Genomic DNA, 20,981 nt, shown 5'->3' with positions numbered 1-20,981 from the left:
TACTACTATTACCACTTCTACTAGTAGTATTCTTTCCCTTGTTGTCAAATTTAATTTACACATAATTCGATTATTAGCACTAATCATCAATCAGCAATTGAGTATTAATGAATTAAAATTGCACACTCTAGGAAATGGCTTTTGGATGCAGACTCCAGTGGCTGAAACGCGTGGAGGCTTTCGATTTGCTACCAGTATTACTGTCTCCGCTGCCTGGCAACGACGCCGCGCTGCAATTTGGGATTTGTAGTTTAAAAGAGCCATATTTGCACTCTGTACATAATCGTTTCCAAGTAAACAAACTACATTGCCCACAATGCAACGAGTGCGGAACTGACTGCTCCCTTTGGTCACGTGTTTTAAGGCACCCAGGCACAACAATAACAATACTGTCAATCTGTTAAGACTGTCTTGAGTGGTGTACCTTTTTATTGTAGTTGTTCTTTAAACACCCGGCGTCGTCCATATTCAAGATGAAAGAACTGTTTTCATTCATTGTTGTTTTTCTCGGTGTATGTGTGATGGCTGGGAAATACTCTCGGGAGTTAAACGAGCCCATCAAAGCTGGCGACGGTGATGAACAGACGATCGAATTCAGGGTATCCAAGTTGAATCAGGTGTGGAACAAGGCTTTACGGGTACGTATGATAAATTCGATCAAATATTTATTATGTGGTTGGAATCACTTCCGAGCCAAAATGTCACAGTGCATCTTGAGTAGTGAACAAACGTTTCCTACACGAAAAGATAAACGTGTTGTATGTATTAAGTTTGTAAAATACACTAACTTTAAAATAATATAATTTTTTGTTCTACAACATATATAGCTTAAAGTGATGCGTTAAGCTATTATGTTATATGCAATGAATTTATTAACAGTAGTGCAATGAATGAACTACAGTGGAAGGGAAACAAATTATGCGGACCATTTGGCATCTTTTAAATCAAAACCCATTTTCTTTTGTATTTAGCTTTATACCAATTAACAAATCTTACAAAAATATTAAAAAGGATAAATCGACAATAAAGAATCATACAAGTGAGTAAAATGATTGAAATATTCATTTCTGATGAGCGGAACAGACATTTTAACACTTAGTGTATTGATTTCCTGTGTTTTGACAGATGAAGTTGTCCCCTGTGAAGCAAGCTGAGCTGCACAGTGACCTGAAAATCCAGGAGAAGGCTGAGCTGCAATGGAAGAAATTCAAGGTTGAGGGACTGGATGAGAATGGAGAGAAAGAGGCCCAAATCCGCCGTAACTTTAATGGTGAGGCTGTCTCTGTGTCAATTGAATTTTCTTTGAGGACATGGATTAGTTTGTTATGATCAGAAATAATCAATGCTTCAACTTGTGTCTGAATGGTTGGTTAACTTTTAGTAGTAGTACAGTATATTCCTTTGTTTCGATTCTCATTGGGGCAACTTTGTAGCTTGTCTTTCTCAGCAAACTTTGGTGAGTGACTTCAAAACCTGCTGTTAATTACATCATGAGACAGAGATGGCACCTAAAAAATGATCAACAGTACGTCACCTTTGCAAGGCTTCACAAGGATGTTCTCAGAAGGACGTGGCCACTGAGCTTATAGTGTTACATATATCTCTGTTGCAAAACTGCTGATGAATATGAGAGATGGGTCGAGAGGGTCATAAACATAGATGTCCTTGAATATTATGAGCTCAATTTATGGATCAAGCACTTATTGTGCATTTTTCCACTCAGCACCTTGTTAGAGAACGGCAAGTTGTGCAAAAAGAACTGAAACATTGAACACTTGGGCATAAGATTAGACAGAGTTAGTGTATTTTACTTTCACCCTCAAATTTCACCTGAATGCCAAATACTCCCAACTTATTGTGAGTAGTGCATTCTCTGCACAATGTTTACCAGCACCAATGATATGCTACAGGCATGTTTACTTTGAAAACTGTTATTTGGACTGTTTTCTCTCCCTCATCTGTTCGTCATTAGGTGACAGAAGTGTCAGTAGTTTATGATATGACATGGGATGTGAATAATTCATCAACACCTGCATCAGTGGAGTCCAGAAGCCATCTGGACTTTACTTCACATTTCACTTTGCACTGCATCAGTGTCCTTGGAAAAAGAAACGAGTCAATGCTCCTGTGTTGGCTAAATATCATTGCTGAAGGCACGGACCATAAAAGACCTTCATCACTCCTACCGTATGTACTGGGGGCGTATACTATGTGCTTGTTTTACTAGCTGGTTATTGCAGCTCATTTAAGTCACCTGTAGCCATAAAAAGTTAAATGAGTGGATCGTTTGTGAGTTTGGGGACCATGAGTGTTGTAGGCACTGAATGTGTGTGTGCTCGCGCCACTAACTGGTTAATGAATGATACGAATGGGTGACCGCACCATGTGAAGTGGTGCTGAATTAGCTGCTGCAATAACAGTTTACTAGAGCAGCACAATGAGGACAGAGCCAAGTCCAACACTGTGTTGATGCAAAGCACTTCTTGGTAAGATGCTGACACTTTATGCTGCCAACTGTGAGCCGCAATATTATTATTTTTTTTTTTTATCCCTCCGAGAAACAGCCATGCATTTAGCCCTCTTGAATCAGCTTCATGGCGAAATTATAATCTTTATTCGATTTAGTGTATTTATGGACATCCGGACAATTTGAAGATTTTAATGAGTTTATTCTGACCTCTGTATTTATGAAGTATAATTGATAAGTTTCCTAACAGATTTTCAAAGACTTGTGGATTCAAACGGCAATATGAAAATAATCATGAGATTTTCCTCCACAACATGGAGTTCAGTTATTGTATTAGTAGGGCAACACTTCACGGCTCACAGTTTTCAACCAGGCTTCATCAAGTCTGTGAAGATTTTTTCCCAAATACTAGCTTTATATTTATTTAGTTATAAATGCTCCCCCTTAGCAACTGAAGTGTTTTGCTTTGCCTTCACTTGATAGTGATCCTGGCCAAGTACGGAATGGATGGCAAAAGAGACACCAGACCCCTGGAGAGCAACTCTCTGAAGGACCATGACGTTAGAGATGGCGATATATTTGAAGATCCCAAGCTGGATAAACTGTGGAACAAGGTATGTGTTTATATGCAGGCAGTGTGAACAAGTGGAAAATCTATGACTGGCCAAGTCAATGACCAGACATTAACTCAAAACAACATTCATTTTACCTCATAAAGAGGAGATTGAAGGGAGAAGAACCCCCAACAAAAACAAACAATAATTGAAAGAGGCTCGAGTAAAGGCCTGGAAAAGCATTTTGACTGAAGAAAGCAACAGTCTGGTGAAATCAGTGGGTCACAGGCTTGATGGAGTTAATCCAAGTCAGACTTAAGCCACCAAATATCAAATGTTAGTCACTTAAAGATAATGTAATCATGTCTGTTCCAATATGTTTGTCTGTTCCAATATGTTTACAAGCTTGAAAAGCGGGTGGCTTCAAACAAAAGCTGCTCTGTTTGGTAAGAAATCTCATTAGCTTGCATATGATATCTGTCAAATGTCTCATTACTGTGTTAATGGCTACGATGAGCCTCTCCTGCACAACTTTTGGAAACTTTTAGTGCCGCTCTGAAGCCTAATGGTCCTGTTTGTCTCAATCTATGGAATATTTGATGAATGTTCCAAAACAGCAAAAATAATAAAAGTTGTTCGTTGAGTCTGAGAGTGAACAAATTCTAGGAATAAAAATCAAAGATGCTTACTCGATGTGGAGTGACTCACAAATTAATCAATCCTCTGGCAAATGTAGACAATTTTTGGTTGAGGTTTTGACACTAAGAAGCTTCTATTTGTGTGCATTGAACCATTTGGTACGATACTCGTTAATTCCACTGCCATGCCTTTGTGCGTTATAGAAGATAACATGTCCCAGTGATTTATTTGACGTCAAGTATGTCTACGTACAATCATGTGCTTTATGCTCTGCCGCCAGTTTCATTTGTGTTTTGTCGCGCAGGCAAAAAGCTCCGGGAAGTTCACTGAGGACGAGCTGCTGAACCTGAAGAGAGAGTTTCAGCACCACAAGGACAAGATCCATGAGTACAACATCCTCATGGATACTGTGAGCAGGACAGAGGGTGAGCGTTAAACCATTGTCGTCTTCACAAGCACGTGAAGGACACTTATTATATACTTGTTATTTATGTTCACACACTTTTGGCCAAGATTTATTGGAAGCAACGGTCCTCCACTGCGCATGCCTCCACCTCGTCCATTAAGCCCACCACGTCAGGCATTAATACACGTCTGATTTTACATGATCATCGACAGAACTCACAATGGCTGGATGTAAATTCTCTGACAACTAGCTCATGAATGCCCAGAATGCCTCGCTGCTTTTGTGTGCTTGGCTGAATTGAAGTTGCACCTTTATTTGCCACAGACACGCAAGTGCCTGCTTTACATGTCAAGCACTCAGCTTCATAAAGATCACGACCCTGCCGAAAGCACAGGAATTTTTTTATTTAACTCCTCCGTGAACGTGCATTGCTTGTTAACACTCGGTGTAGACTGGCCAGCCCACCCTACTTGGTAGCAAAGTGACTGGATTTGAGGACAAACATGTGACTTCTTTGCGAACGATACAGAGAAACCTGGAATTGAGTGAAATGGAACGAAGTGGCAATTCTATTGACACTGTACATGTATTATGTTTGAGGCAATCGGACAAAATCCCGGACGATTTTGAAATTTCCCCTCGGACATTTTTTTAGTTCTCCAAGGTAGAACATATCTGGAAAAAAAAGAGCACGTCTGGTCACCCTAGTTTACTGCAGAGGGTGCGGTGCACTTGTAAAGGAAGAATTGTGGCAAGCTTGATACAAACAATAAAATGACATGCAGGGCCGCAGGTCTTGCATTTGACACGTGTGACACTGTGTCGGACTCTGCACGTGAACAGCCACCAGCTCACACTGCATGGCCTTGACATCACGTTAGCTATTTGACATATTATACGGCAATGTGTTTAAAGCTGCCGCCGGTCTCCTCTGGCTGGGACTGACACTTGCCGCCTGTTTTGTGACAGAACCTTTCTGTTGGAGCTCACCACTGTAGCATGTGCCATGAACTTGCCGCAGGTACTTTTTCTGCTTGTCTGATGCACTTAAATGTTCAGCCAATCATAGGCTGCCCGGGAGGGAGTCTCTTTGCTTCCACCGCTACCTAAAGCTCTACATCGCTGTCTGTCTTGGTTCATTTCCTTCATATTTATTGGATTCTAAAGTGTCATGAACCGCACTACGTGGCGCATTTGTTCAGAGACACCTCAAAATTTTCGTTAAGATAGTTTCTTTGCCTTCATTTGAAATAATAATGATGCAAACTCATATGACATAAGATGTAATGTGTCAAGTGTAACTCTCACTAGAGATTTGGTGATATACGTAGCAATTAGTTTGTTGCCACAAATACTCAGACAGTGTTTGTTTGGAAACACAACATTGTGTTTTTAATCTAGTGCTGAGTGTCGCGCTCATGTTCTGTCAGAGGAGCAACATGAGCTCCTTCTCCGCTGGAGGTAAAGCTCTTATGGAATTCTGCCTCCGGTATTGTCGTCTGTCTAAAATGATTGATGGTCTTGACATTTTTCTGTCATTGGGAAAAATGGTTGTCAGTGATGGGAAATATTTAACTGTTTAACATGTTGTGGTGGCCCTGCCAGAACTGGCTCAAGCAATGGTTCAGAGAATGAGTGAAATAGGTTTTTATTATTAAAAAAAATAATATTAAGTACAAAGCCAAACTTAATATTTAACATTTGACATATTTTGGGCATTATATCTTGTTCAAGCAATAATACAGTCCCCTCTGAATACATTGGAACAGCAAGGTCATTTCCTTTCTGTTGTTACTGCCATTTAAGTTTCATTATTTTTATAAGGGTGTTTTATTTTTGTCCAGGGCTGTTTAATGAGTTTGTTTTTAAACATAATTCTGCTCAGCCACAATTCCAAAGCGATGTCCCATTTCCATTGGTTTATTTTCAAGTCAAGTCCATTTTTTTCATATAGACTTTTATCATAAAACAATTCTCAAAGAGCATCAGGAATATTAATGATTAACTCCTGATCTTAACCCATAAGAGGAAAACTGAAAGTCTTGCATATCAATATATATATATTTGCATTTTATTTGTCAGATTCAAGTTAATTCTGTGACCACTGTGGGTTTTTGATTCCATTATCAACGGGGTACAAACAATATTTGCCACTATTGACCAGCCACCACTTTTGCAGATACGCATGTCATTATTTGGGCACAAGGATAATGATAAACAACATTAACATTACAATGTATTTTATTATTGTGGTTGCAATTTGAAGTCAACATATCAGCCAAAATAAATTCACCACTACCGATCGTGTAGTACATATTGGCTCCTACGTGCCCTTTCCACAAAATGAATGCCATATAAAGAAAAAGGCAAATTGATAAATGTTAATAACCTCCATCTCTCATAGCAAGAGCAAATTCCTCAGCACACTTGCCCTCATCATTGTTTCCATCACACGTCCTCTTCACATCTTTTAAAGTGCTTTGACTCCCGACCTGTACCCCTTCGATTCCCAGAGATCCACAAGAATGTAATCTCACCCCTGGAGGGTGACGGCAAAGAGCAGGCGGTGCAACGGAAGCACACAGAGCTGAAGCAAAAGATGAGCGACCTCAACCAAGGCTTTGCGCGCCTCCGTAAGCTCAGCCACGAGGGCTTCACAGAGGACAGCGGTGAGGGGAAACACCCACACATTATCATTATGTTCAGCTCTCACTGAGTCTGTCGGCAAATTCTATCTTGCTGAGTCACTGTTAGTCTTTCACTTCAATCGCTGTCTCTCCCTGTTGCATTCTCACTGCCTCTTTTCACTCAAGCTTTTGTATTCAGTGCATTAATGCCATTTTCACATGTCGATTGTCACTGTAGAATTCCGGGAGCCTCGTGTGATTGAGCTGTGGGAGGCTGCCAAGAGAGCCAACCTCAGCAATGATGAGCTGGACTCTCTCAAGGTAGGCTCCACATCTGCTCTGACTCACATCTATTTGTTTGTATGGACACACGTTTGCAGCTAGAATAGTCATTTACTACATCGTTTTTTTCTTCCAATTCAAGAAATTGTTTGATCCTTTGTAAAATCAACTCAACGGATAAGATTTATCGACTTAAGAGTGTCAGACAGCCATGTGGCTAATTTGCATAAGAGCCCAAGGAGGGACAAGCACCAGCAGGGAGACCCCTTGGTTGTCATAAGAGATTAACTGCAGCTCATTCTGTTCTTATCATCAGCAATACAGTATCGCACTTCGTGGCCGAAACAGCCACACGTCACATCCACTAAACGCTCTATAAGCATCATCGTATTTTTCCTCTTTGCTATTTCTGGTGTGCTTCTTTGGGCTCATCACAAAAAAAAAAATACACGAGTGGCCTTAATCGTTTGGATGTGCACTGAAGTCTTACAAGATTAGCGAAAGTCATCCTTCTTCTGGCTTAAGTATTGGCCTGACTTCCATAATTTTGGGTGTTTTTGAGGAAGACATTTCCTGAATGGTTTGGTTGAATTGCATGACCTTGAAGATGTTTCCACTGAATTCTGATTATCGTTGCTAGTGAAGATTTCTCAGTAAGGTGTGCTGTCAGAAAGCCCAATCATTTTTGGCCTTGGCCCAGGAGCTTTACCTTGGAGTCCTCTCCGCATTTCATTTAGTTGAGTTTTATATTTATAAAAGTTGCTATTCAGGATCAGGCTGATTTTTTTTTTTCTTTTTCTTCTCTAGCACAGGTATCAAACTCAAGGCCTGCAGGCCAGAAAGCAAATCCTTCATGTCCTTTGCTTAATTTTCTGTTTTTGTTCATTTAGGTAAAAGAACCTGTACCAAAATTGAACATTTTGTAACAAGTATTTCAAACATTTTTCACCCAATTACTTTTTAAAGGAACTTATGGAGAAGTGACGGCACATTCTTCCCAGTCATGATGACCCTCTCAGGGAAACCATAACTAGATGGCCTTTTTTTTTTTGTTCTTTTCTCAATTTAGGAGGAGCTGCATCACTTTGAGACCAAGGTGGAGAAGCACAGCCACTATCAGGAGCAGCTGGAACTTTCCCACCAGAAGCTACAACACGTGGAGGCTTTAGGAGACAAACAGCACATCAAGACGAACCAGGAGAAGTACAACACCCTGGCTGAGAAGACCAGGGAAATGGGCTACAAGGTATTTCGAGTCAGGTTAAGAAGTTACGAATCGCTTGCATGATTTGAGTTCAAATGAAAATCTCATAAGAATTCCAAACCGACAGAGTGTTCTTTTTGCAGATGAAGAAACACATGCAGGACTTGCATAACAAAATCTCTGGTCAAGGTCTGGGCCACAATGAGCTGTGAGGCCATCGCTCGTGACAACGCCGGTGAAGAATCAATGAATTCAACTAAGTATTACTTCCCCTCTCATACTAACTCAGTTGAGCCACTGTAAAACAATGTTTTTTTTTTCTACCTTAGTATTAGTGTTGAATTGTTGTCCAATCACAGAACAAATTGTTTTTTGTACATACTATGAAAAAGATTCCCCTATAAACCAGCATTTTTGTAAGAAATCATCGGATTTGTTGTATGTAATCAATAAAGTTGAACTATGACAGTAACATGTAAGGAACTAAAAAAAAAAGCAGTTGTAGTGTCCGACTTTCACAGTGGCCAAACTATTTTCACATCCATTGTTCCTACTTGGATATGCTGCAATAATCTGCAGACCAACATAAACGCTGTGTGGAAACAAAAATGTGACGAGGCCAAAACATTGCATCAATCTATATAATATTTAATAAAATATGTGGTAACAACTTACAAAGAGTAATTGGAAAAATAAAGTTTAATATCATTTGTTAACTTGGCAGAAATAAAATCATTTGTTATTTACAAGCATAGCAGTCTGGGAATGATATCCCCACAGTCAAAATAGCGGACTGCTGCAGAGAAAATCGGAACTCCCTGTGACTCAGCATCATAAGCTTTCTCCTCAGACACACAAGTCTCATAAAAGTAAATTGCTGTCAAATATTAGCCTATTTGTCTTGATGACATCAAGAGAGGGGAGGGGGAGTGGCAAATTGGATCACACACACGCAGAGCTTTACCATTCATCTGTTTGTGCCGGACCGCAAGCATCGGCATCGATTACTGTGATGAATAATGGCACTGGCTTGACTGATCACGCTCTTCAGTCTTTCTTGAACTGTGCACCTGAGAAATAACTCAGAAGCTGCTTTTTCATTCAAACACAATTGAACTCTGATGTGGAATTATCACCAAGCGAGCCGGGCCTCCAAACAGTCAAATATATGTCAGGAGTGCCTGAGTTTTTCATGTTATCTTGTGTGTCCGTTTTGTGTAGAACTATTTTAATTTTGAATATAAATTTTGTAGCACGACAGCTAGGGACAAGGCTTTAAACAATGTTCCTCGAGTTGGAAAAATAAATTCAAGCTAAACCAATTAAAAGTTGACATTTCAATATATTGGTCAACAGCCTTTCTCTCCTCCAACAAGAGCCTTGGCAGATTTAAGTGTTCATTGCTTTTGAGGAACAGATCTATCCAAAACATGTCTTAGAATGGCTTTCAGTTAGTTGATTGATGCTGTGGTACTATTTTGCAAAACGGACACACATAGCAGAAATTGAACACGACTCCCACCATGTTTAGTAAAGCCAATGCTGTTTTAGCTCAAGTAAGCCAAGCTTTCAACGATTTATGAAGTGAAACGTTCTCAGTTTTATTTACGCTCATCTTTGCACATAGGCCATGAGGCATTTGAATTGTGAGGGTCAGGATCAAAGTCGTTTATGATGGCTGCTTTGTTGTCATGCGTCGTTACCACTGCATCCAAGGTTTCTCTATACACTCAAGTTTTGAGTCCTCCTCATAGCATAGATGATGGGAGCTTTTATTTATTTATCATAGATGTTTGATATTAACAGATTAGGACAATACAGAAAAACAAAAACTTGAATAAGTGACTCAGATCATGAATAAACCATGAATGTTGTAAAAACTGGCAATCCTTCGAATATTGACAATCAAATACCAATCATGTGATCGATAACTACAATATCAAGATCCTCCACAACAGTTTCTATTTATATATATATATATATAAAAATCTATAAATCTGCTTTACAGGGTGCTTAACTCGGGTTACCCTTCAAAATAAATGTCTTAGAGAATACAATGAAGCTAGACTTTGGAGTCAGGTTTTAGCATCTCTGATCATAATACAAAGCACAAAAATATACAAAACCACAAATAGGTACAATTAAAGGTTGAGGTTTAAAAGTGAACTATGAATATGCAGGCTATTACTTCACATCAATACGCAGTCAAACCAGACCTCTGAGGCATTTACTAGTCAGGTATTCATTTTCTAAGTGGAATGGATTGTTCTGCAATTACTGCTCAAAAGCGAAACTGGATGTTGTACAGTAGGGCGATACTTAGCTTATTTGGAGACTCAAGCGAATGAGCGCTGATCGCCATCCTCTCGGGTAGTAACAAAGTCATCGCGGTGGCCCTCGCCGCCTGTCGTCCATCTGAGTCAGTCGGCCTTCCCTGCCCGGCGCGTGCTCCACTCCTACTCGCTGAGCTGTTTCCATGGCGCTGTCTCCATGGGTGTACCTGGCAATGGAGCCATCTTCTGGATAGGACAGAGGTGGCACCGGGGGAGCATAAAGAAAATGTCATGCACATATTCTTTATTTATATTTAGATTATTTAGGTATCTGATTCTGTTTATGATACTATGGAATTTTTGTACATACATTGAAATGAAATTGAAGATGTTGCTTGACATTGTTGAATAATTTCTTACTAATACAATGTTTTAAACTTTTTTTTTAATTAATACAGATTTAAGTGCACAGCAGATTATAAGAGACATGCATATTTCAAGTGGAAAGATTTGACATGCTGCGTTTAGCTACCCTTTAAGTTTCTCATGTTATGCTTTATAATAATAGCTCAGTCTGCAAATTAAGGTAGCTCAGATTACAGGTCAGAAAAAGCTCACCACATTTTCTCACAAGGATGGTACCCTGTAATGTACTGCTTTTTACTTTGACATACAAAAATGTATGTTGCTGCATACATTTTTCCAATACATACACATGAAACTCACCACATTGTGACTGTGGCCCGGCTGTGCTCAGTGTGATGGGCTGCAGAGGGCTGGAGGCTGGCACAGAGGATAGCATCCTAATCAGATCATCATCACCATGGGGATCCGCTCTCACACACGGCTGGTCTGCATGTGGACACATCCAAGTTTATGACACATGTTGACAGACACAAGCATTCTGCTGCAATAACACACCTGGTGAATCAGCAGAAGGCTGTGGACCTGATGAAGCATTGCCAACCTAGAAAGGAAGTGTATGAATAATTCACGTATTTATCGGTGGGCAGCTTATGTTTTGCAAGCGTGTCGCACAATAGGCCACTTCTCACGTTTAATGAGTTAATATGCATTGTTGTAATCTGGTTCTTTCAACAGTCAGAGAACTTTTATTTCCCATAGTAGCTCAAAAGTGAATTCTTACCTGCATCAGCAAACTTCTGCTATTTGCTGTGCGCCATTGCTCTGGTGTGATGTAGTTATCGAAACCATAACAGCACTGTGCAAAGAAACAAGAGTTGTTTGTTTAAGCCATTGTATCCAAACACGATTAAATGAAAGATGTGTGCTTTTATGGCCAAAAACAAAATGTTGAAATTCCCAGCACACTGAGCCGATGACGCTTGATAATTCAAGAAACTGCGTATAAAGAAAAGTCATTTGTCATTCAGTCAACATTGCCTTCTCGCAGTATTTCTGCAGGTTTCATCACTACTCATAAGTGCGCCATAGCTGGAAATGCAGTGCACGCGCGCATAGACTCACAAATGACTTGTTGGAAATCACAAGGCGCTCTGATGATAATATGCTCCGGACCAAAGAGACGATCTTTCCATCAGAGGATTCATTAAACACAAGGTCATAGGTCTTTTCTGAGAGCCTTTGAGTTATCAAACAAAAGGTCTCTCAAGGGAAAAACAGCAGCTCTCGGCAATGTTAGACAGAAGCTCAAGCCATGTTTTTTTTTTTAAAAAAACAGACAAGTGTCCAGTGTAGTGGAACCTTTCAACACAAATGCCCGAAGGCCATAGCATTTGTAGTCAAGTTTAGATATTTTGGGGATGAAGTTAGACCAGATTTACAGAAGATAGTTTGGAATAGGGCTGCAGCTAATGATTATGTGAATAATCCATGAATCTGATTATTTTGTCAATTAATTGATGAATCAGAGTTAGAAAAAAATGTTTTTAGTTTACATCCCTTTATTCAAAACCAGGACATTATTTCAAATGTGTAGTTTAAAAAAACAAATTATGATTCAGGTACTGCTGTTGGCAAGCTGAAATTCTGACGATTTGGACAGTTTCAAATAAGAAAAGTTATCCAAGCGATGAATCAATTATCAAAAATCATTATCGTTTAATTCACGAGGAGTTTATTTGTCATTAATTGATTAGTCGTTGCTCCTCGTCCAGAACTGAGCTAATGAGTATTTGGTAGAAGGAAAATGAGGATGGAGCAATCAGGCACGTTACACCTAAGGGGTGCTATTATTTCAGTAAATATCCTTATGGCATTTTTTGTTCAGTGGTGTTCTGTAAGATTTTTCCAAATAAAATATTTACCTTGACTAAAAATTTTTGGGTGAAACACTGACCATATTTATTGAAGATGTCAACCTCTCAGTACCTGTCTTTCTTCAGAAAGTGCCCTTCCTTGCCAGGGTATGGACTTGTACTCAGTGTCCAGAGGGGGCGTCCTCTCACCGGGCCAGGAAAGAGAGCACGGCAACAAAGCCTGGCGCTGAGGCTCCGATCCTGGCAGACCTTTTGTCAGTCCTTGGTCCTGACTTCCAAACGTGCTGTCAGAGGAGTGCTCTTGAACTGCTGAGGAGTCCCTCAGGGCTCTGTTCTGGATCACACTCCTGGGTGTATCATAGTGTTGTCTGAGCAGGTCATCGCTAAGCCTCTGAGCAGGTAGACTGGTCAGGGAGCCAAATTCCTCCCCTGCTCCCTGAGTGGCCATCTCCACACTCCCTGTACAGGAGGAGAAACTGCCCGAACTCCCAGTCGCTATACCAATGCCGCTGTCCAACGAGCTCTGGCGCCCGCTGTCATGGAGACCCCGAGGTTGGAGTTGCGTGGAAGATGGACCACAGCTGCCCATCACAGCAGAATAGAGGCGGTCATCTGAAGAGGTCAAGGCCTTCAGCGTGGATGAGCTTGACGCCGTCTCGCTGGGGAGGTGCGACTTCGCAAAGGGCTCTGCCCAGAGCGGACGTCGGCTCCCGTAGCTGGTATCTGATTGGCTGGAGGAGGAGCTGGAGATGCTGCGGTCGTCCCCGGCAACAGATGTGCTGCAGCTGTAAGTGGAGGCTGAGAAGAAAGTCATCAAACCTGCTAAGTGGTTTATTGACTGAGCTCACACATTTTACAACACTTCTCTCATTAACTTTTGTAGAAATCATGAAAGCGTTCGCCCATAGCATTATAATTGGCACAGATGATGTATGACCAGTCAATAAATACACATGGAATGGCTGCAATTAAAAAACCTACAAGAACTTGGCTTCCCCCTATCATATAGGCTCCGATCCCGGAGAGCAGGATGACTTGGGGGCCCACAAAATAATTCATGAATAATTTAATTGTATCCATTTAACAAAGCCTACCTATCTTGAGCTGTAATAAATAAACGACTCCTTTCTTTAATCCACTTAAAAGCTCTGATATGATTGTGACATACGTATCATTACATAAATCTGAGATCCCTGCATGAATAGCCTTTTTTTTTTTAAAGAAAAAAAGTTATAGCATGCTGATCTTTTTAGACAAAAGGCAACTTATGAAACTAACTTTAAAATATCATGGCTGTTGTCATAATATTTCAACTTTTTGCCTCCACACAAATCGGCAACTATTCAAGTCCCATAGCACTTTGGAGTACAGATGGTTGTTATGTCTAATTAGTGTCAAGATTATGTGAGTGTCTTTAGAGACATTTCAGCATTGAAAGGGGTGGCTGGATCCCAAACAATTGAGACAAGATTTACCTGTGCTGCTTGCAAGACTGCAAGTGGAGAGCATGCTCAGTCTTTTCTCCAGCTCTGAGGCTTCCTGGTTGATCCGTTCTTCAACTGATGCCAGATCAGCATTGGGGTTCTCTGCTTTTAGCATCAACACAGAAAATTGGTCAGTTACAATGAATTCCTATCCGGGGAAAAGACAAGCGAAGAAAACAGATGTGATGTGAATGTTGCTTTGGACATTATTTTTGAAAAAGGTATTTAGCCAAATTAAAACGGCTGTGCTGGATATAAAAAGAGCAACTCTGCTAAAAAGACATTTAATTCATGTTGCATGTCTGCATAATGGCAGGAGAAATGAGGCGAGCATGAGCACATGCGTCAGTCTGCGCACATTGCAGAGGGTCATTTTGTGCACCCAGGTGACAACAACCCAAACCCTGGATGTGTGCCTCGGGGCGGTAACCGCTAATGCTTCACATGCTGATGCCAAATTTCTTCACAACACTTTTGTGAGGTGTCAACTGACATCGCTCCTAGATGGCTATGCTATGCTAATTATAACAGCAGTAATGTCGCCAGGCCCTACAGCACACAGCCTTTACGTTTTTTATGAAAACGGACATATCACAAGCACATTTAAATTAACATGCTAAAAAGTAATTCAAAAAGTTTCTATCAACAACAGCTATGGTGGGAGCATGAATGCATTAACCCCTGTTTTGACACATTACTAAGAAACTAGATCCAGGCCAGAATTGTACATTACCTGACAAGTGTCAATATTAGTTTAAATCGCAATGTGGTGCATGAGGAGCTAGCTCGCTTCCTGAGGCTGTTAACACGCAAGGCACACAGTCAAGCAAGCATGTTTGTTTCTATAAAAAGGTATGGTCAGATCTTTGTTCACATCTCGTGCCTCTCCTCAGATGGCTCGAGCACATGGTGTCTTAGAAATGCATGCCAACTTAGCAACACATCATTTCACAAGTCATGTGCAAAGGGCTTGACCCCACTAGTCATAGGCTGACCTTGAAGGCTTTGACTATGAGGCGTTTCCGTTTAGCATGACAGCTGAAACAAACGCCGAACGATTAACAGAGAGCAAAACATGCACGTGTGTCTTCACCTGGCAGGGAAGGTCGCAGCCCTTGCGGGACCCTGTTGGGATTGACGCCTCTGACAATGCAGTCAAATAGAAAACTGATCTGCTCTCCCTCTGAGCAGGACAAGAAGAAAACGCCAGCCCCTGCAGAAAAACATGAAACACAGAGAGAGAAAAAAAAAAAGTTAAACACTAATGGATGCAATATATGTTATAGCTTCTTTATATGTACATAAAACCTGGTTGTGTGTAATGACTTGCAGAGTCTGACAAGACACCAACAAATGTGAATACGCATGGGGACCAAATACTTCCTGCAACATAATTTAAAGGGCTTGTTCTGATAGGCTTCTGATTTGGGAGCTGTTCATGTCAATAAATAATCCAACAACAAAATTGCATATTGTGTGGAGGTAAGTACAACATGTAATTAACAAATACATGACAGTATTGTAGGACAGTAATTTGGCTTTCTTGAGTTAGTCGTTTTGGGTTTTAATCACATGTAAACTATAATCGTGTGTGTATGTGTGTGAGTGTGCGTGCGCATGCGTACTGAAGGACATGGAAAATTGCTGCCATAGCACACTGGGCTTTAAAGGACTTGAACCTATCAGACGTTTGACAGCTTTCCAAACTCTGCCGCGGATCATTTATTGCTGCCTGTGTGGATGTAATTGTGTGTCTATGTATCTTTGTGTGTTTGCAACACGAACATATGTGGACCTGATAGCCAGGGCATGAGCTCCACTCCAGATATCGATTCGAGGGTGCTGCTGCTGGCTTGTTACAACAGCTTGCCTACCAACATAAGCGCGTGTGAGAACGTGGTCACATTTATGAAGTCTCCAAGTCATAATTGCCTTTATACTGCCAAGTAAACATGCTTTGCACAGCATGGCTGCCCGCCGCTGTGTGTGGTGGATTTGTCACCTTGGTACTTGTCAACTCTGCAGCCCGAGGTTAGCATCTGAGTGCTGACTGTGAAAGTGTGTCGTGGTGCCTCTCGAGGACAAATGATCTTTCCGCAGCAGTATTAGAAATCCAAATGATTTTTTGTTTGTTTGTTTTACAGCACGCTTAAGTGTAACATGCAAATGAGGGTTACTTGATCATTGATTAGTTCTAAATGCACTTCTCCAAAAGTGCAATCTAGTGAAGAACTGTTCCTAATTATTTGTAATCATTACAACTCATTACTCTGCACCATTTGGCACTGATGAGCATTTGATCATCAGCAAAAGTAATTGTAACTTGACATGCAGAAGCCAGACAAGCAAAAGAATACAGTGCAACATTAAAGTGTCTCTCATCATGTCACACACAATTTCATATGCGCTCATGCAAAAATTCAGTAACTTTTGTGTGAGTTTTCTCCTTCAGCAGAAAAGAGGTCACTTTACTTTTTCAAGTTCATTTCTAAGCCTCAAAACCCCAGGTACATTAGGACCTGCAGGGGAGCTAAACTGATTGCTGCCTAGAGATAATTCACTGAAATAAGTGTCCAAATGTTGACATTTCATAGCTCAGTGAAATGTAATGAAACACTAATGGCTGCCTTGGGGGGGAACAAATAAAGCTGAGGGAATGTGTTAGCAGAAACTCAATTTTTCATTGTTTGCCAAACTGAGCTCAGCTGAATTTTGAAGTATTATAAAGCCTATCATAACTCATTTTATGACAGGCCTAAATAAATTATGTTATATAACACGACTTACTATTACTTTTCAATATTCCATTTCTCAACAAAGTAAAAAGGAGAAAACGCACGTGCTTTTGCATAATACATTTTTTAAGGATCCAAGTGTCAAACAAGAAAAAAAATACCACATGGATTTTTGTTCAGATTGAATGACAGTTATAGGGTTTTGTGCTTGTACTTTGAGAGTGTAAAGATCTGCTCTGCATAATAGGGAGGGCTGTTTTTAACGTTTTACCTCTAAATAAGGAAAGTAAAATATTAGAAGCACCTCTTCAAGAATGCAGTACAGATCTGCAAGTTAAAACCACAATAATATTATTGTCTTATATTTGAGTAGTGATAAACCTAATATTTTTCTGTCAAACAAAATGTAGCAATATCATCTTTGTAAATGCATAATTTTTGATTCAGCTTTTGTATTGGCCCTCATTACATTGTGCAGTGGGCCTAAATTTGTGATATGTGGCTGTCAAATCCTTTTCAATACAATTCATCCACTTACTGCATTCTTTTAAGCAACACTCAGACAGTCTGCCACGCCTGTCGCCAAGATCGCTGGGCAATAGATCTCTGAAGCCAATAAGACGACAAGAAAAAGCTGCCGTGACACCAGGAAGAAATGCGATTGGCTGCACAAGCCTGACAAGGATGCCTGGTATTAATAGCAGCTGGTCATCGGAGCACGGAAACAAGAGCCCTCATGGTTAGTCGGGTAGGAGCCATGAGTCTGGACGCACATACTGTACACACATACCTGTCCTGTACATACAAAGCAATTTTGGGTGGGAGTAATGACCTGGATTAGTTACACTAGTAGGTCTTATTCTATTTGATTTAGTCCCTGGTGCTCAGTTCCACCAAAAATATACACTCGACCGTCACAAGGTACACTTGCGAAATCGAATGAGATCCAATACAAGACCTGGATCTTTATAAGTATATTCTGCCATTATTAAAAACAAGAAAACCTTAATGTCTTTACAAAGCAGCATAAAAAAAAAATCAAAGTTGAAAAAACATACTTTTCATTCTAGACTCATAGTGTCACCATCATATGGATTGTGCTTATATCAACCTTGTGCAGTCTTACTCACAGAATCCGCAGCGAGTCCCACCCTCAAACACGAAGCCGTTCGGCACAGCGCCATATCGCCGTAACGTGGACAGCTTCCAGTGACTGATGATGACGGGAGGGAGGCCCCTGCTAAGGGCCAGTAGGTTGTTGCACAGGTGCAGAGAGGCGGGGCCAGTCTCCAATTTTGTTCCAGGCTCCACATTGACACCAAATCTGTGGACTGTAGGGCCAGAAAGGGACAATAGTGCTTAAGACAGAATTGCGCCTGCGAAAATTCCCTTTCACCCAAATCAGGGGAATAATCTAATTGATCCCAACTGGTCTACCAGAACAGTTCTGTCCCAACTAATTGGCCAAACAAGCTTTCCCAGAATTAAGTGAATAAGTCGTCACAACACAGCCTAAAGGAATATAAATATAGCCATAGATCGGCCCACATAAAGTTTTTCTTAGCCAACAATTAAATGTGGCAGGTCACTGGATACGTGAAAGCCACACTGGAAAAGTTGATATGTTTGAAAATTTACAACAGTATAAAACTATTCTCCTAAAAAATAAAGCGAAGTTTTCAAGGCAAGAATCTTCTCAGCGGATGTCTCCATCTGTGATTCCACCACTGACCTTCTCCCAGGCTGTAGCGTACATGGGCATCCCAGGCCAGGAGAGCTTCTCGACTGTGGAAGCCCAGCACCAGTGTGTGTGACAGGCACAAAATAGAAAGGGTGTAGCTGACACCGTCATAACCAGGCCCTGGTTCCACACCATAGATGCCCTGGGAAAAAAAAGCATCACTAGTATTGACAAAATATATTTACTTTTCAAGCCGGTTCTCCAGTACGGAACAGAATAAAGCAGCCATTGAAGTGAATGGAGCTCAGCTTTCCACAGCTGATTTCTTTTTGTCAGGATCGGAATGGAGCAGGACGACCAAATGCAGCTTGGACCAGGGTTTATTTAGGGAAAAGGGAATTGGAACGGAGCATGAAAGGAAACAGACAGGAACTGCCAAACTAATCTAACATCATGACAAAACACCAACATGACTGACTGACCGACAGGGAGGTCAAACAGAAAACGACCAAGGGGGAAAAACAGAAAGACAGGAACAACGAGACAAGAAATAATCCGACAAGGTCGTGACACGCCGACAGGATTTAAATACGCGACAGGTAACGAGAGACAGATGAGAATGATCACACTGATCATGGGCACACAAGAAGGGAGGGGCGAGCACACAGGCACACGGACAGAAACTATGACAATATGCACATAATAAAACAACCGGGGACGAAACGTGACACTTATTGTTCTCTTCTTTACAGCATAAACACTATCTGCAGTGCAGCCACTCATTTTGCCAAGGTTGCTTCCAGATACGTTTCATAAATCGACAATCCGTTCCACACAATCCAGGTCATTCTGGATACCAAAGATGCTGCCGATTTAGAGAAGCAAAATATTCCCCTTATATAAGAGAATAGTTTGGGATTGCATTGTGCCCATTCGTACTTTCAATAGATCTCTTGCAATGTCCTATAGATCTCATTGGATTGGGTTTCTGTACTAAAGATTGTGAGTGATTGTGGGGTACATAGAGTGTGACAGCAACAACACAGAGCAAGGCTGTCCGCTTAACCAAAGGGATTCACCAGAGTGCTGCACCAAAAAGCTGCATTAAAAAAAAGCTGTGTACCTCTAATGTCACGCCGAGACGCTGCTTGGTTTTCTTCTTGTCTTTGTAGGCCAGCACAGACAGACAATCTGCGGGACACACACACAATGTGACAAAAGCTTTACACGTTGGCAATGGCCTGCCTGGTGCTTAATAACATCACACAGAGTGGCTTTTGTCTCATTTGAGCTGTGAGTCTGTCTATGCAACAGCTGCCATAGCAAACTCTAAAACAATGAGCTGATCCACTGGAACAGCTGAGAATGACAATCACTGTACACCCCCAATCACACACGTGCACATATTCAGTCCACTTCAACAATGTTTGCCTTATTTCTGAAACGACGCATGAATTTCCTATTTTGCATATCAATAATGATGCCACTTTTAGCTATTGATACTTTGTTTTTTAAATTACAAGCCCAGGAAATCTTATGCTAAATCTCCCACTTGATATTTTTCCTGATAATTAAATTTGGAACCACAAGAAATGTTTGCGCAACGTCCACGTGTTGAGGCGCAAAGTTGCATTTGAGCTCCTGAGAGGCGCACAACTTGCGCATGTCCAAATAGTGTATGGTTACATGCAAATATTTTAATCACAATGTTGCAACATGTCAGATGAAGTGAATATAAGTACTAAGGATGAAAATGAAAATAAATACTTACCTGCCACCGGAGAAGGCTTCCGAACGACAACCCACCGAGATTTCCACTGTGAGTGCAGAGAGAAAAAAATAAAAACAAAAACTTCATGTATGCTCCCAAAGACCACGTTCACAATTTGGAAGTTGATAGGAAGATGAAAAGTTGAAAAATTCACCTTTTTGCCATCTCTAAACTTGACTTGTCCCTCCGCGACAACTGTATCCGTCATCTTCTGACATGGTTCCGAGCAGCTGTGTGTATGTGCGTGTGCGCGAGTGTGTTTTGGAAGGGGGTGACTTGGCTTTTCAAAATAGCCTCAGCAGGGCAAGCTGCAATTCCCCCCCACCAGTTGCACCATCACGGCAGGCCCCCCATCACCGGGCCCCAGCCGAGTTAGTACAGTTGTTGTCTGACATAATTGGATTACAACGGCATTACTCGCATATATTTTACTTATCTCCAAAATCTGACCCCCAGTAGGCGGCGGACTTGTATTTAAGGAGCGTTAGCCTTATTTAAATAACTAAGTCAACCCTCAGTAGAAAGGTAATGTTGGACAATTAAAGCACTCGGGGGGAAAAAAGTACTGTATTTTCCAGACTATAAGGCGCACTGGACTATAAGGCGCACCTTCAATGA

At 41.0% G+C, this 20,981-nt stretch overlaps 2 protein-coding genes across 4 annotated transcripts; one reads left to right on the top strand and one right to left on the bottom strand.

The window, feature by feature from the left end:
- Positions 1 to 342: 342 nt before the first annotated feature.
- Positions 343 to 8,651, top strand: lrpap1 (low density lipoprotein receptor-related protein associated protein 1). Its single transcript, XM_049719418.2, has 8 exons — positions 343 to 638; positions 1,126 to 1,270; positions 2,951 to 3,081; positions 3,965 to 4,085; positions 6,580 to 6,735; positions 6,932 to 7,014; positions 8,045 to 8,221; positions 8,323 to 8,651. The coding sequence occupies exons 1-8, from the start codon at positions 474 to 476 to the stop codon at positions 8,389 to 8,391; spliced, it is 1,047 nt and encodes a 348-aa protein (XP_049575375.1). The 5' UTR covers positions 343 to 473; the 3' UTR covers positions 8,392 to 8,651.
- Positions 8,652 to 9,546: 895 nt separating this feature from the next.
- LOC125968402 (protein Dok-7) lies at positions 9,547 to 20,707 on the bottom strand. Of its 3 annotated transcripts, none has more exons than XM_049719417.2 (12): positions 20,518 to 20,707; positions 20,364 to 20,409; positions 19,716 to 19,783; positions 18,644 to 18,794; positions 18,042 to 18,242; positions 15,270 to 15,389; positions 14,168 to 14,281; positions 12,805 to 13,490; positions 11,600 to 11,674; positions 11,374 to 11,419; positions 11,179 to 11,304; positions 9,547 to 10,695 (listed from the first exon to the last, which is right to left on the bottom strand). In XM_049719417.2, the coding sequence occupies exons 1-12, from the start codon at positions 20,569 to 20,571 to the stop codon at positions 10,562 to 10,564; spliced, it is 1,821 nt and encodes a 606-aa protein (XP_049575374.1). In that variant the 5' UTR covers positions 20,572 to 20,707; the 3' UTR covers positions 9,547 to 10,561. The 3 variants fall into 3 exon arrangements, with proteins under 3 accessions (XP_049575374.1, XP_049575372.1, XP_049575373.1); XM_049719415.2 differs by having other exon boundaries at positions 9,547 to 10,698; positions 20,518 to 20,703; XM_049719416.2 differs by having other exon boundaries at positions 9,547 to 10,698; positions 14,168 to 14,278; positions 20,518 to 20,703.
- Positions 20,708 to 20,981: the final 274 nt, after the last annotated feature.

Source organism: Syngnathus scovelli, chromosome 5 (genome assembly GCF_024217435.2).
Source record: "Syngnathus scovelli strain Florida chromosome 5, RoL_Ssco_1.2, whole genome shotgun sequence".
Taxonomy (NCBI): Eukaryota; Metazoa; Chordata; class Actinopteri; order Syngnathiformes; family Syngnathidae; genus Syngnathus; species Syngnathus scovelli.
This window is presented reverse-complemented; position numbering and strand designations above follow the sequence as displayed.